This window comes from Nuphar pumila, chromosome 5 (genome assembly GCF_984573655.1).
Source record: "Nuphar pumila chromosome 5, dmNupPumi1.hap1.1, whole genome shotgun sequence".
Taxonomy (NCBI): domain Eukaryota; kingdom Viridiplantae; phylum Streptophyta; class Magnoliopsida; order Nymphaeales; family Nymphaeaceae; genus Nuphar; species Nuphar pumila.
In genome coordinates this window covers 35,619,057-35,634,657 of record NC_143253.1, presented here as the reverse complement: position 1 = coordinate 35,634,657, position 15,601 = coordinate 35,619,057, and the positions used below count along the sequence as shown (strand labels likewise).

At 36.8% G+C, this 15,601-nt stretch overlaps 1 protein-coding gene across 1 annotated transcript in view; it reads right to left on the bottom strand.

The window, feature by feature from the left end:
- LOC149837363 (serine carboxypeptidase 24-like) overlaps positions 1–15,601 on the bottom strand; it is a 37,739-nt gene that overhangs the window by 15,743 nt on the left and 6,395 nt on the right. The window contains exon 4 of the mRNA XM_090005995.1: positions 14,904–14,996. Within this exon, the coding sequence (XP_089862121.1) occupies positions 14,904–14,996 (93 nt within the window). The remainder of the gene's footprint in view (positions 1–14,903; positions 14,997–15,601) is intronic.

Sequence of the window (15,601 nt, the reverse complement as noted above, 5' to 3'; positions counted from 1 at the left end):
CAAAGGGTTTTAGTCAAAGATGAGGAGATTAAGGAGAGATGGAAAGATTATTTTGATAAGCTATTTAATGAAAGTCATGATTAGGATCTTAGAGACTTCTCTATTCCTTTTCATGAGATGAAATCAAAAAAAAAATGCAGAGGCTTTGAAGAAAATGAAATCAAGAACGACAGTTGGCCTAGATGGTATACCTATTGAGGCTTGAAAATGCTTGGGTGAGAAAGGTTTAGAATGGTTGACAAATCTTTTTAACGAGATTTGGCAGACAAATAAGATGCCTAATAAGTAGAGGAAGAGTACTTTGGTGCCTTTATATAAGAATAAGGGTTATATACAAGATTGCACAAACTATCATGGTATAAAACTCATGAGTCATACTATAAAACTTTGGGAGAGGGTGATTGAGTATAGGTTGAGGAAGGTTTCATGATATTGGAGAATCAATTTGGTTTTATGCCTGAAAGATCAACTATGGAAGCTATATGTCTTCTTAGACAATTTATTGAGAGATATAGAGAGAGGAACAAATATTTGCATGTGGTTTTTATTGATTTGGAGAAAGCATATGATAGAGTACCTAGGGATGTTCTTTGGTGGACAATAATGAAGAAAGGTATTTCTCTCAAGTACACTAGTATAATTAAAGATATGTACGAAGGAGTAGTAACCAATGTTCACACTTGTGGAGGGGTGACAACCAATTTTCCTATAACGGTTGGGTTACATCAAGGATCTGCATTAAGCCATTTCCTATTTGCTATAATGATGGATGAGCGTACGAGATCAATTCACGAAAATGTGGCATGGTGTATGTTGTTTGCTGGTGATATTATTTTGATTGATGAGTCTAGAGTTGAGGTTAATGCTAAGTTAGAATTATGGAGACAGACATTGGAAGCAAGAGGCTTTAAGTTGAGTAAGAGTAAGACAGAATATATGGAATGTCGGTTTAGTAAGCAACAAAGTAGTGAAGGGAGTGTAGTGAAGCTTGGAGAGCAAGAAATACCGGTGGATGACTGTTTCAAATATTTGGGATCTATCATTCAAAAGTATGGAGAAATTGATGGAGATGTAAATCATAGGATAAAGGTTGGGTGGATGAAATGGAAAAGTGCAACTAGAGTGTTGTGTGGTCGTAGAATGTTATTGCGGTTGAAGAGAAAGTTTTATAAGATGACAATTAGGCCCACTTTACTATATGGTACAGAATGTTGGGCTGCCAAGAGACATCATATTCAAAAAATGAGTATAGCTGAGATGCGTATGCTTAGATGGATGTGTGGAAATACAATAAAAGATAAGATTCAAAATGAGGAGATATGTAAGAAGGTAGGTGTTGCATCCATTGAAACTAAGATGAGACAGAATCGTTTACAGTGGTTTGGACATATTCGATGAAGGCCTAATGATGCTCCAGTTAGAAGGATGGAGAAATGGAAAAATATATTAGTTAAAAGAGGTCGGGGTAGGCCTAAGAAGACTTGGATGAAGATGATAGGAAAGGATATGAATGCTTTGAACCTCACCGAGGACACGACATTGGATAGAAATGATTGAAGGAGAAGGATTCATGTGGAAGATCTAGAATGATTTTCTTTTTTGGTTCATATCGTCGACCCCAATTGTTTTGGGATGAAGGCGTAGTTGTAGTTGTTGTTGTTTGTTGTTGTTAAAATTTAAAGAGTATGGGGCTAAATAGGATTTTTTTTTTAAAATAACACCCATCCTAGATCTTTGTTCAAAATTCAAACTTAAATAAAATCATTTAAAGCTTTTAATTTCCAAGTGTACATTGGTAAAATGTTTTATATTCTCAATAGACAACAGATTCAAAGCTTTTAATTTTCAGGATGGATTTAAGAAACCATTTTCCATTCTCAACACTTTCCAAAGTTGGATGTTTTGAAAACGTGTGCTACGCTTTAGGAGAGAGAGAGAGATGGCATTATTTATTTAAATGGAAATTCAAAAATATATAGAGTGGTTAATTATCTCTATTATTTTTTAAATATTCAGATTAAGACGTAAGATATCATGACAAAATGTGATATTTATGATTAACAAAAATATCGTAATGTTTTGAAAATAACACTATTTTGAAGTATAAAATGGTGGGCTATTATATCGTGGTTTTTTATTTCTCAATATTTTCAAAATATTGTTGATATTTATCATCCTGCCCGCACCCCAACATTGCCCCCATTACCCTCCTTTGTCACAGTGCTCAACACAACCACTGTCGGGCCATTTTATAGTCAGATGGTGGTCGGAAGATAGTCGGTCGGTACTATCTCAGGTGACTGAAAAATGCTAAAACATGTAGTCCCTTTTGTTAAAGAATTTAGTTCGTTTAGCTGTTGTCTGGCCATCAACTAGCCGCAGGATAGCCAGGCTGGTACTATACAACTTTGAGGGACCACTCTGGACATTTTCTAACTAGTGAGTGGTCGGAAAATGGACACACAAATTACATTTTTTTAATAGAGGAAGATTTGGGCCAATTTTTTACCACATGCTTGCTGAAAATCAGCCAGCAGATCATCCCTCTTCCTCTTTGTGGCAAGAAAAGGGCCGCCCTCCAGTAACCTTTCTCTGGTCGCTCTCATATATATATATATATATATATATATATATATATATATATATATATATATATATATATATATATATATATATATATATATATATAGAGAGAGAGAGAGAGAGAGAGGGGGGACCATCCAACCAAAGGAAGGTCTAAAATCTACAACCCGTGACTCTCATTCTCCAATCTTGAGATGGATCGTATCTCATATATTTGTTTTTTATAATTTATTTAGTAAGAAATATGCTTTACATGAAAATTTTATGGCATATAAGCATATTTTGGAAACTTGAAGATTCAACAGCTCAATGCATTTAAAACTTTACAATACAAACTATTGTGAGCCATTGATTTTTAGCGTTTTGCATTTAAACATCAAAAATTCATAATCTCAAACATGTCGCCTACTAAATGAATGATAAAAATCTAATATGTAAAGTTTGATCGATAAAAAACTCTAATGTTAGAGAAGGAACACCATCAATTATCATTGTTTATAGATTTTTGACTATATATATATATATATATATATATATATATATATATATATATATATATATATATATATATATATATATATATATATATATAAAGGTAAAAAGGTAGGTGCCTGATCCTTTTTGTACCTACTGCATGCCTATTAAGCTTGGATAGGGGTTTTCGAGTTGTTTTTTTTAAATCTGGCCCTACATATGTATTCTGCATGATCGATTTACTAGAAGATCACACTTGAATCATGTATTTTTTAGAAAAAAATGAATTTTTATGCATTGATTATTTTTTAAAATTGTAGATTGTTATTTTTTAATCTTATAAAAACCTAACTTGTTGTTGGAATCAGATGATCCAAAAGTTGAATCAATCTTTCCAAAGCTCGATAGGCACACGGTAAGCACAAAAAAGCATCAAGCACCTACCCCTTACTCTCTCTCTCTCTCTCTCTTAGCCTGCAAAAGGGGTTTCGATAACTAGCGTCAAGGATTTCAGGGTTCCGATGACCGGCGTCAAAGATTCCAACCACCGCCACCAATCCAACGGTGAGTGGTTCCTCTCTCTCTCTCTCTCTCTCTCTCTCTCTCTCTCTCTCTCTCTCTCTCTCTCTCTCTCTCTCTCTCTCTCTCTCTCTCTCTCTCTCTCTCTGACCACTTTATCCGCTTGTTGGGGCCATTGACGCCGATATGGCCCTGTTTCGATGCCCTTCCACCCCCTCACCAGACTCCCTCTCACTCTCTCTCGCCCTATCTCTGTGAGGAGTTTATCTTTGTGCGGCTTCTATGGCACATAATCATCATCACCGGCCGAATTTTGGAGCATTTGTGGGCCTCAATTCTCGTCAGCCTCATCGCATCAACCGCGATGCCCTGCGTGTTTTGGAGAAGTCCCTTAATGATTGAGGGGTTGCTTATTGTCTGCGACAGCATGGTGCTTTCGTTCGACTGCCTTTCCTTGTAACAACATCCTTCTTTCATCACCTCGGAGAGGTTTTCGCAACATGCCTGAAAACCAGATCGTTAATGCTCCATGACATTAGGCAATTCCTGCGAGCAGTGTGGAAGGAGGCAGCAGGGGCTTGCTCTGTCGGTTCCATCCTACACCCATCATTCTTTTTCAGGCTTTCCGCGGAGGAACTCCTTGACGAATGGCAGCTTGTTCTATAGGCATGGCAACCGTCCTTCAGTTCTGTCATTGGCAGAGCAGAAATTTCATGAGCTCGGAGGGACGATTGGTGGTGCTCATAATGCTTATCGTTGAATTTTCGCAGCCGCAGCAGTTGTTTTTATTGTGAGTGTGAGCGTCAGGGACACAGACACCCTGTTTGTTGTGCCCGACGAAGCTTTCGCCTTTCTGCTCATTTGCCTTCGGATCCGGTTAATTCGCTGTGTGAATCACGAAAGAAGGTTACCTTCAGCAATCTACATGAGTTATGTTTGTTCGAATCTTTTGAGTCCCCATTCCAAGCCTTTCGGGTGGGATCCATCTGGGTTCTTGTCCGTCGAACAAACCAAATTCCCACTAGAAAGTCTCCATTGTCGTTGGAACTTGCGTCTTCAGTGGACGACTGTTTCAAACTCATGATGGAGCGGTCGTCACAGTTTTCCATAATACCAGAGGCCCCTTTTCGATACTTAGAGAAACAATCTTCTCGTGAAGATGTTAACATCATTACTCGCTCTTAGGGGTGGCAAAACCTAACCAGACCCACCAACCTGCCTCTTAGGCGGGTTCGGGTTTGGCTTAAACGGGTTCGTGTCATAAACGGGTCAACCCGGCTAACCCGTTTATTAAACGGGTCGGGTTCATGTTAGAGGTATGCCAACCCGCCAACCCGGCTGACCCGTTTAATAAACTCTCCTTTAAGTGGTGGTCTATGAAAACAACATAAGGTTATGCTCGGTGACAAGACTTTTTGGGAAAGCTCAGACTTTTTTGAAAAGATCGGCAAATTTTTTCTTTTTTTTGTTTCTCGGTAAAGATTGGTCTTGTCTGCGTGAGTCTGACCAGGTTTGACATAAAGTCCCACAAAGGGACACCCTCTCCTATGTCCTCTGACTGTCCGATCGGACCTGGTAGTCCCCACCCCACTGTAGACTTTTGTACTCCCTGCTTATCTCCTTTAGACGATTATGTCCTCCTACAGTCCTACTTCTTACCTTTTTACCTTTCACAGAATACGTTATTGCTTTGGACCTTTTGGTCCCTCCTGTCCTATGACTTTAAGTAGTGGTCTATTACCCACGTTCATACGTCTCCCCCCCCCCCCCCCTTCTCTTGTTTGGTGTGCCATTTCTTTTGTCCTCTCCCTAGTTACATCGAAACCTGTAGTTTCACCTGGATTTTCTGGTCGGGGTTCACGAACCCGACCCACCAACCTGCCAACCCGTTTATTTGACCCAACCTGTTTATTAAACAGGTTAACCAAGTTGTGTTGGGTTACCCGTTTAATAAACGGGTCGGGTTCGTCTTTGCCACAACCGACTCATTTAATAAGCAGGTCAAGTTTGTGTTGAGGTATGCTGACCCGCCGACACGACCCGCCGACACGACCCGCCAACCCGACCCGATTGCCACCCCTACTCGCTCTACGCTAGAGGATCAGGTTTATGGCAACTGAGATGTGATCCCCAACGCTTCGTATTATGCCTACCCTGTTTTAAAAACTTGTGAGAAAGCAGCCCCTGAAGGACGTATCATTCTCAGCCAATGCATAGATATTTCACTTTTATGCCATGTCATTTTCTCGACGGTTGGCAACATAAAATACATCATCATGGGACCATTTCAGATCATCTTGGAAACTCCTACGACCTACATCTCTTCTCTCACTTCTTGTTTTGGAACAAAAGTTTTTCATTATCGGGCGGATATGGCTCCCGCCTTAGTTTGTGACAGGGGGTGGGTCGGGACCATGACTTTTTTGAGGCTCCTCAAGCGGTGCGAATAAACATTATGCACAGAGTCAATGAAGGTGAATCCTTAGAGGGAAAGGGGGATGATGACCAATTGCTTTCTCAAGTGATGGGTTTTGATGTCACGGCGACAACACAACTACTGGGTATCGATTTATCTGAATCACAACTATATGAAATCTCAAAGGATCTTACGGTACGTGCTACAGTTGTGGTTTCATCAGTTAATCAACCTTCTTTGCATGATGTGTCTTCAACGTCCTCTCATTTAGGGTCTATGCGAAATGGAAGGGATGTCAGCACGACTATATCTCACGTGCAAAGGAGAGATGTTGTCTCACCCCGTCGTTCACCCCGGACACACAGACCTCAAATTATTTTGTATTGTGTCCAATGAAGATGGCTTGCTGGAATATTCGGGGCCTAAACTGCCCGACAAAATGCTTATTCTTGTCTAATTGGATTAGACGGAAAAATTTGGATGTGATTGCTATTTATGAAACAAAAATGCAAGAGGTTTCTATTGCTTCGGTTTTAGAGCTGTGGAGGGGCGCGAGTTTCTATTTTAAAGCTACTCTTAATCATGCTAGGGGTATTTTAATTTTGTGAAAGTCTTCATTGGGGGTGGCTCAGGTGAACCTGGGCCGGTTTTTTATTTTCATCGCTTTTCCTATACAAGCTCTGAACCGTATGGTCATGCTTATTACGGTGTATGGCCCAAATTGCGCTTCTAGGAGATTATTGTTATGGGAGGATCTAAATTGAGTGCTCACTCTGGCTGGTGATTGCCATATTCTATTGGGAGATTTTAATTGTTTATTGTCTATTCAAGATTCGAACAATTTAGTAATGCCCAATCTGTCGATCGGAGGATTCCAAGATTTCATTGCCGCTAATCAATTATACGCCATGCCATTGTTTGGAGAAAGGTTTACTTGGTCTAATCGACAGACATGACCATGTTGTAGGGTGCTAGATAGAGTCTTAATTTCAACTGGATTCCTCGAAATCATCCAAGATATAAAGGGGTGGATTCTTCCCCCCAATTGTGTTCGACCATGGTCAGGTGATCGTGCAATGGGGAGGAGGCTTTAGATCAGTTCGTCGATTTTCTTTCGAGCAGTGATGGTTAACTGAACCAGAGTTTCATTTTGTGGTTGAGGGGTCGTGGAGTTCGAGGGTTCATGAAGACATGGTTGCTATTCGATATCAAAAGAAGCTTTTGCGCCTAGCTAAGGATATTAAACTTTGGTTGCAAAGGCGGTCTGTGAGTAAGTTTCATGAGATGGCTGAATGGGAGGCAGAGATCTCATCACTGTTCACCCTATTATCTTTCACCGAAGGGTTGTCGAACGCGCAGTTGCAGGAGTTGCAAAGCAGACTTGCTGATCGGACGACATTACTGAAATGTTGGAGGATAAAAGAGGAGTTGAAGTGGAAGCATCATGCTCGGGTGAAATGGTTGGTGGCAAGGGATGAAAATACTCATTTTTTCCATTCATTTGCTTTCGATTGGTTTAGATGAAGTATCCTTCAATCGATCATAATTGACGGAGTGTTGTGGGAAGGGCAAAATCTTGTGTCGGCGATCTCCAACTATTTTGAGAAGCTTTATTCTAATCTGCCAAATACGGGGGGTAATATTGAGCATGAGTTATTTTTTTCTCTTTAACTGGATCAGGTCTTAACCTTGCAACGTAGGTTTTTGGAAGCAGAAATCATGAACGCAATTAAAGATTTGTCGGGTTGGAAGGCACAAGGAGTAGATGGTTTCCCTGTAGATTTTTTCAAAGTTTTTTGGCGAGTAGTGAAGAGTGATTTATGTACAGTGTTTGATGAGTTTCATTATAACTCTAGACTGCCTAGGCAGTGTCATGTCGGATTAATCTCTCTTATTTCAAAAGAAAGCGTCGTCACGTGTATTATGTGCTTCTGACCCATTTTCATAATGGGAGTCTTGTATCGTATACTCGTAAAGTTCTTAGCATCAAAGCTCAAATTGGTGGTATTTAATCTATTTTCTGATTTTCCGTTTACTTTTATTCTTAATAGGAGAGTTCAACAAGCATATATCTCGGCTTCAGAGGTCATTCATTCCATGCATGCAAGTCGTACTCCTTACTTTGTGTTGAAGCTTGATTTTAATAAAGCATATGATTCTATGTACTGGCATTTTCTTTTGCAAGTGGTGAATCACATGGGATTCGACAACCATTTTTCCAAATGGGTGTCAGAGCTCATTACCAATGCACAAGCCATGGTATCCATTAACGGGATAAAGGGTGAGCAGTTTTTATTGCAGTGCGGCCTACGATAGGGATGTCTGTTATCTTCGCTTTTATTTAATACAGTGGCAAAAGGACTTGCTGTGGTTCTTAGACGCGCGCAGACAAGGGGCTTCATACAATCGTTGGATATCCAAGGTTTTTCTGGGCATATTATACAATATGCAGACGATATGCTAGTCTTTGGAAGGTCTTCACTACAGCAGATGCTTCGCGTAAGGCTTATTCTTATGTTTTTTGAATCTTTGTCCGGGCTGAGGCTCAATGAAAATAAGTGTTCGGTCACACTTCTGAATGGCAATCCGACCAGTCAAAACGCGGTGAAAAAAAATTCAACTATGCCTTAGGGTCGTTGCCGATCAAGTACTTGGGGCTCCCCCTACAAGTCAAGCCAACTTCTAAAACATCATGGGCACCGATTGTTGACAAGGTGTGTCTTAACTCCAGTCTTGGTGTGCCAGATATTTGTCTCTTGCGGGCAGAATTACTTTGATCAGACATGTTTTGTCAGCGATTCTGGAATTTTTTATGTCGGTTTGTGTCATGCTTGTCAACGTTGAGCAACAGCTTAAGCGCATCCTGTCAAGGTTTTTGTGGCGTGGTGTAAATGGACCTTATAAGAGGCACTTGGTGGGATGGGACTCCATCATTAGGCCAAGGACTATGGCTGGCTTAGGAATTTTTGCTTTGCGTAAAAGGAGTGTGGCATTGGTTGTGAAGCAGTGTTGGTTGGCTCATACTTCACAGGATGCATGTGCAAACTTCCTTCGACTGAAATATGGTCTAATCGATTTGCTTTGTTGTTCGTCAGGGGGCTCATGGACCATACACATCGCATTTGAGGAAAATGTGGTTTAGGGCATTGCTTTTGTTTCTTGATAGGGATTTGGACGTGGGGGTAGACATATCTTGGCTTTAATGGGCAGTCTTGAATGCGAGAGTTTTCCAAGTCCACAAGGTTTGCCATTCTCTTTTACCTCCAGGTTTGGGTTGGATCCCCAAAAATGCTTTATGGACGAAGAGACCATCTCTGAGGACCAAGGTATTGGCTTGGTTGATTCTTCATGACCGGATACAAACCCATAACAATATCAAGAGGATGGGGTTTTAGTTTCCCAGTTGGTGTGTGCTTTGTCGACAGGTTGAAGAAACTACACATATTTTTTGGTTGTGTGAAGTGTTTCGAGAATTGTTTTCTAAAACTTGGAGGGATCCATTAGTTGTTGTGCGGGAGGGCTGTTTTGCGTTAGATCTTATCCTCAGCCCTGCTATAATGTGGTGGTTCATATGGATGGCCAGAAACTACAGCAAAAAGAAGTAGAGGACTATTTGGAGAGTTTGGTTATTTACAGTGTGGTGGTTCATATGGATGGCCAGAAATTATGCTACTTTTTGGGATGTCCCGTTCAACCTTAACCATTTGACTCATAGGGTCTTGGATGATGTGTATGCTATCTTCCGCATATATCTCAAAGACCTGCTTCTGCCACCAACTGATCCTCATCTAGATGTCTTTGGTCCTTGATGAGTTTTCTGTTTTGTGTTTGTTTTTTTTTTTGTTTTTTTGTGTAAATGATGTTTTCATGTTTTGTTGTTGTGTTTGTGCTTGTGGGACTCAACGCTTTGTTGAGTTTCACTTTTAAGTAATGTTGATTGCTTTTCGGCTCTCTCTCTCTCTCTCTTTATCTATATATATATTAGTAATGTGAGGATATTCTTGCCCTAATTTTCAAAACTTTTGAGGCTTTTTCTTAATTAGACCTTATAGATATGTTCTACATGCAGTTTTTAGTCAAAACAAACTTAAAGATCATGTGCAAGTTTTGGATCAATTGGTTCCTTTATCACAAAGCTGCTCTAAAATTGCATGCATTCCAAGATGTAAAATTCATGTTGACACTTAGCAGGGTTACTAACTTGAGTTTTTTTCTTGGGCAAGGCATCAAGTACATGCATCTTTACCCATTAACAAATTCCTGAACACTGGAGAAATATCACTTTCTCATAAATTTATCTTGAATTGAGATCTTATGACTCAACTTTATCCCAATTTTACAGAGGGAGCAACCCTATTTTTAATTATGAATTGATCAAAATATGTGAAATTTCTTACTTTTTATGGAGGATTAGATCAAGTAATAAGAGGCCTATGGTTAACCAATATTGCACACCATCATTTGGCTATTGCATTTCTTTTCTTGATAGTTTCTAACATGTATAAGACCAATTAAGGCATTGGTCATGTCGCGAAAGATATTTTAGATGCTTATAAGAGTTTGTTTGCAGGTCATGGTCATAAGGGGCTAAGTGAGATCCTAACAATGTTATGCTCAATTAGCCCTTAACCTAGCTATGTTAGGTTCTTTAACCATTGTTTTCGCCCACCCAGTGTTATCAAAAATGTGCCTTAAGGCACAAAAGGCACGCCTTGCCTTGAGGCGCGACCCTCTATGCCTTATGGCGCAAAAAAAAATTACAACAAGACTTATGAGACCTAATCAATAAGAGTTTTATAGGTTAATCTCATATATTTTCCAGTATTTCAGTTATGTAATCAGTTTCTTAGTATATTTTAACTTTTGTTGGTTAATCTCATATATTTTTCAGTTATGTAATTAGTTTCTTAATATATTTTAACTTTTGTTGGTTAATCTCATATATTTTCCAGTTATGTAATCAGTTTTTTAGTTACTTTTATATGTTAATCTCAGATTTTTTAGAATAATCTCATATATTTTAGCTTTTGTAGGTTAATCTCATATATTTTCCAGTTATTTCAGTTATGTAATCTGTTTCTTAATATATTTTAACTTTTGTTGGTTAATCTCATATATTTTTCAGTTATGTAATTAGTTTTTAGTTACTTTTATATGTTAATCTCATATTTTTTAGAATAATCTCATATATTTTAACTTTTGTAGGTTAATCTCATATATTTTCCAGTTATTTCAATTGTGTAATCAGCTTCTTAGTATATTTTAACTTTTTTTGGTTAATCTCATATATTTTCTAGTTATGTAATAAGTTTTTTAGTTACTTTTATATGTTAATCTTATATTTTTTTCAAATAATCTCATATATTTTAACTTTTGTTGGTTAATCTCATATATTTTCCAGTTATTTCAGTTATGTAATCGGTTTCTTAGTATATTTTATCTTTTGTTGGTTAATCTCATGTGTTTTCAGTTATGTAATCATTTTTTTAGTCAGTTTTATATGTGAATCTCATATTTTTTAGAATAATCTCATATATTTTAAATTTTGTAGGTTAATCTCATATATTTTCCAGTTATTTCGGTTATGTAATCAGTTTATTAGTATATTTTAACTTTTTTTGGTTAATCTCATATATTTTCCAGTTATATAATCAGTTTTTAGTTACTTTTATATGTAAATCTCATATTTTTTAGTACTTATTTGAGATTTTCTATTTCTTATTGAGTGTTATTTAATCAATAAAGCATTTTTTATTTATTTGTATTTTTAGATATTTTTTATAATTTTTTTTAAGTTTTCAAATTCTTTTTTGAGGCTTACGCTTTACACCTCGAGACTTATGCCTCACCTCAGTTTTTGGTGGAGTGCCTCGCTATGCCTCAACGCCTTTCACAACACTGCACCCACCATATATACTCTATGCTTCCTTATCTATACCTATAGCTATTGATTATGGTACACAACTTCCGTTTGTTCATACATCATATGTGGATCGTTGGCATCCATGTAGGTTTTTTAAGATCTCTAAAAATCAATGGCTCACTATGTACCAAAATTCATGATTTAAAAAATCTTATTTATATGTCCAAAACACATGATCCAAAGCATGATTCTTATTGAATAAATTATGACGAATACATTTATAAGTTCATATTAAAAAGATGCAGCCGAGACCTATGATCATAGTGACAAAAGTTTTTATTGGCAATTTCTCATTTTTCAAAAACTCTCAAGAAATTAAAAAAAAAATCCATAAATCGCACATTTTTTTGGCAAAATCTTGGCAATAAAAAATTAATTAAAAAATATCAAAATTAATTTTATAAGAAAATATTAATAAAAATTATTTAAAAATAAAAATATAGGAATTTTTTTTGTGATAAATGGCCATTTAAAGCATAAATATCGCGTTTAAATCACGGTATTTATGTTTTTTTCATAAATCTCGTGATATTTTGAAAATCTCGTGAGAATTTGCCGTTTTCAACTTTCAGGCAATTTCTTGTGATATTATCGCGAGATTTTCATAAATCTCGCAATATTTGTCACACTGCCTATGATTTCTAATGGGTGGGAGAAGGTGTTAGCATCTCTCTCTCTCTCTCTCTCTCTCTCTCTCTCTCTCTCTCTCTCTCTCTCTCTATATATATATATATATATATATATATATATATATATATATATATATATATATAATGTGTATATAAATTATATATTATATATTGTATATAAGAATGGACACCACAATTTTGATCAAGTACTTTTCTAAAAATATTTCTTTCGAAAAACAAGGTGACTAGGGTCTTTTATAAAGCAAAATCATCTTTCAAGACATTTTTGGTCTTTGAAATATTTAGTTTTTTTTTAAAAACTTTTAAATTAGAAAGTTTTAGCTTTCAAATGTAAACAAAATCAGGTCAATTTGACATTAGAGTACAAAGTTATAATTAAAACAAAGTAACTTATTTCTTAAAAGTCAAGATTTTCATGTAAAGACCACATTGAGTGGGGTTTTTTACCACCAAGACAATAGAATTTGATTTTACACTTAAAAAATAAAAGTAAAAAATGTCAACTTTTCAACATAAAAAATTGCATCTCAATTCGACATCCAAATAAAAAGATACCGCTAAAACAAGACAACTTGTCAGTTTAGTTCAGTCTATTCGATGATGACAATCCATAATTGTCATCAGGGCTTCTTCAATTGTCATCAGAGACTTGATTTGTCTTTAGTATTTTCCTTAAATTTTGCAAAGAAGGTTCCAGAATGATGGATTGTCATTAGTAAGTTAAATTGTCATTAGAAGAAAATTACCTCATTTGGTTCGATGGAGAATGAAGATAAGGCCTATCTAGGTTATCATTCTTATCCTAGATTGTGATTTCTACATTCAACGAACCTACCCTTTTTTAAGTTTTCCTTTCCAACCTGCCTATCATACTTGCCTCTAAAAAACATAGCCTCAACCAATTAGAATTAGCTACTCAGCATTGGCCAATCATTGATTTGCATTTGAAGTATATGACATTGCAAGCTAAAATCCAAAAGTCTGTATATTTGAAGTTCTTATAGTGACTGATCCCTACTCATAGTCGGAGGAAAGATGCTACTTGAAAAAGAGACCCTACAACTCTTTAAAAACCAAATCCATTTCAAAAAACCTATTTTAAAAAATCTTTATTTCTTCAAAAAATCTCCAATCCACAATAGGTTATATCTAAAATGTAAAATAGATTTTATATTATAAGATGTTATTTATACACTGTGTAATATATATATATATATATATATATATATATATATATAAGTTATTTTGGAGTGAACATTTTCATGAAAAAATCACAAAACCAAGTTAATAAGATGTCCAAACCATAGTGACAAATATCGCGAGATTTATGAAAAAACTCGCGACAATATCGTGAGAAATTGCCTGAAAGCTTAAAATGGCAATTTCTCACGAGATTTTCAAAATATCGCAAGATTTATGAAAAAAAACATAAATACCATGATTTAAATGTGATATTTATGTTTTAAACGGCTATTTATTGCGATTTAAATGTGATATTAATAAATTTTATTAATATTTTCTTATAAAAAATCATTTTTATATTTTTTAATTTATTTTTTATTGCCAAGATTTTGCCAAAAAAATCCGAGATTTATAGATTTTTTTCAATTTCTAGCGAGTTTTTGAAAAACGAGAAATTGCCGATAAAAACTTTTGTCACTATGGTCCAAGCATCAAAACCAGGGTTTGAGACACTTTTAGAAACCAAGTTTTCAGCCAGGTTTTTAGAATACAAGTATTCAGAAAACCGAGCTTGGCAGTCATCCAAATGAGGCCTAAATCATTCTTATCTTCATATCCATTCTCTTCATACCCCTCTATGGAATTTCGTTTATGCAAGTTGTTATGAATAAATCCGTCTCTGTAAATGTGATCTTTATTGTCCATTTAATGAAGATTAATACTTGAATAGTCAAAATCCAACTTGTTTACAGGAATTTTTGGCAATTAAAAAAATTAACAGACGAAAAAAACACAACATTTTGTGATTTAAAAAATCTTATCTTTTTATAAAAAAATATGACCCAAGGTTCGATTCTTATTAAATCAACCATGTTGTATTGATCTATTTGATCAGACAACTGGCATCAATAAGATTTCATAAGGGTACCAAGATGGGGGGATGCATGATTGAAACCAAATTGCCATGATGCATGATTGACTTGTGGCCAAAATATATTTTTGAATGCAGCACTTCTCAACTCTTAATTCAGCCATCAATGTGGAATTCATCGGTAGTGGGGCCCACAAGGACTAATTTGGAATTTGTAAATTGGCATGCATACTCATCAATCACAAATTAAAATTCAAGTGATTCACATAACAAATTGAGCCTTACCTGCATAACTCTCCCCAGCAATGTAGAAATCTCTATATTTATAATGAGGGAACCTTGATAGCCATCTCAGCAGAAAAATCAATGCATCCCCAGCTGGCATTTTATCACAAGGGGGAACGTTAGCAAGGATAAAAAAACTCTAAAAGGCTATTTTTTGATAAAAGCAAGTTTAAATACTAGGACAATTGAGCATACGAAAGTCAGTCTATATCACCAAGATCATGCAGCCATGGTCATTGAGACCTCAAGATAACTAAGCCCTATGCTTGTTACTAGAGAATCAATTTAAGCCATTCATTTGGATCTTGAACGAGCGGGTTGGAATGTGGTGGAGTGGCTATACCCGATTCTATAAAGATGGAATGGGAGATGTTATGTGTTAGAGAGTGAACAGTTGGGAGAGGCATGTGGATATATACCTAGGGGTGGCAATCGGGTCGGGTTGGCGGGTTGGCGGGTCGGGTTGGCGGGTTGGCGTGTCAGCATACCTCAACCCGAACCCGACCCGTTTATTAAACGGGTCGGCTGTGGCAAACACGAACCCGACCCGTTTAATAAACGGGTAACCCGACACGACCCGCCAACCCATTTAATAAATGGGTTGGGTCGGGTAAACGGGTTTTCAGGTTCGCGGGTCAGGTTGGTGGGTCGGGTTGGCGGGTTGACGGATCGGGTAGGCAGGTTGGCGGGTCGGGTTG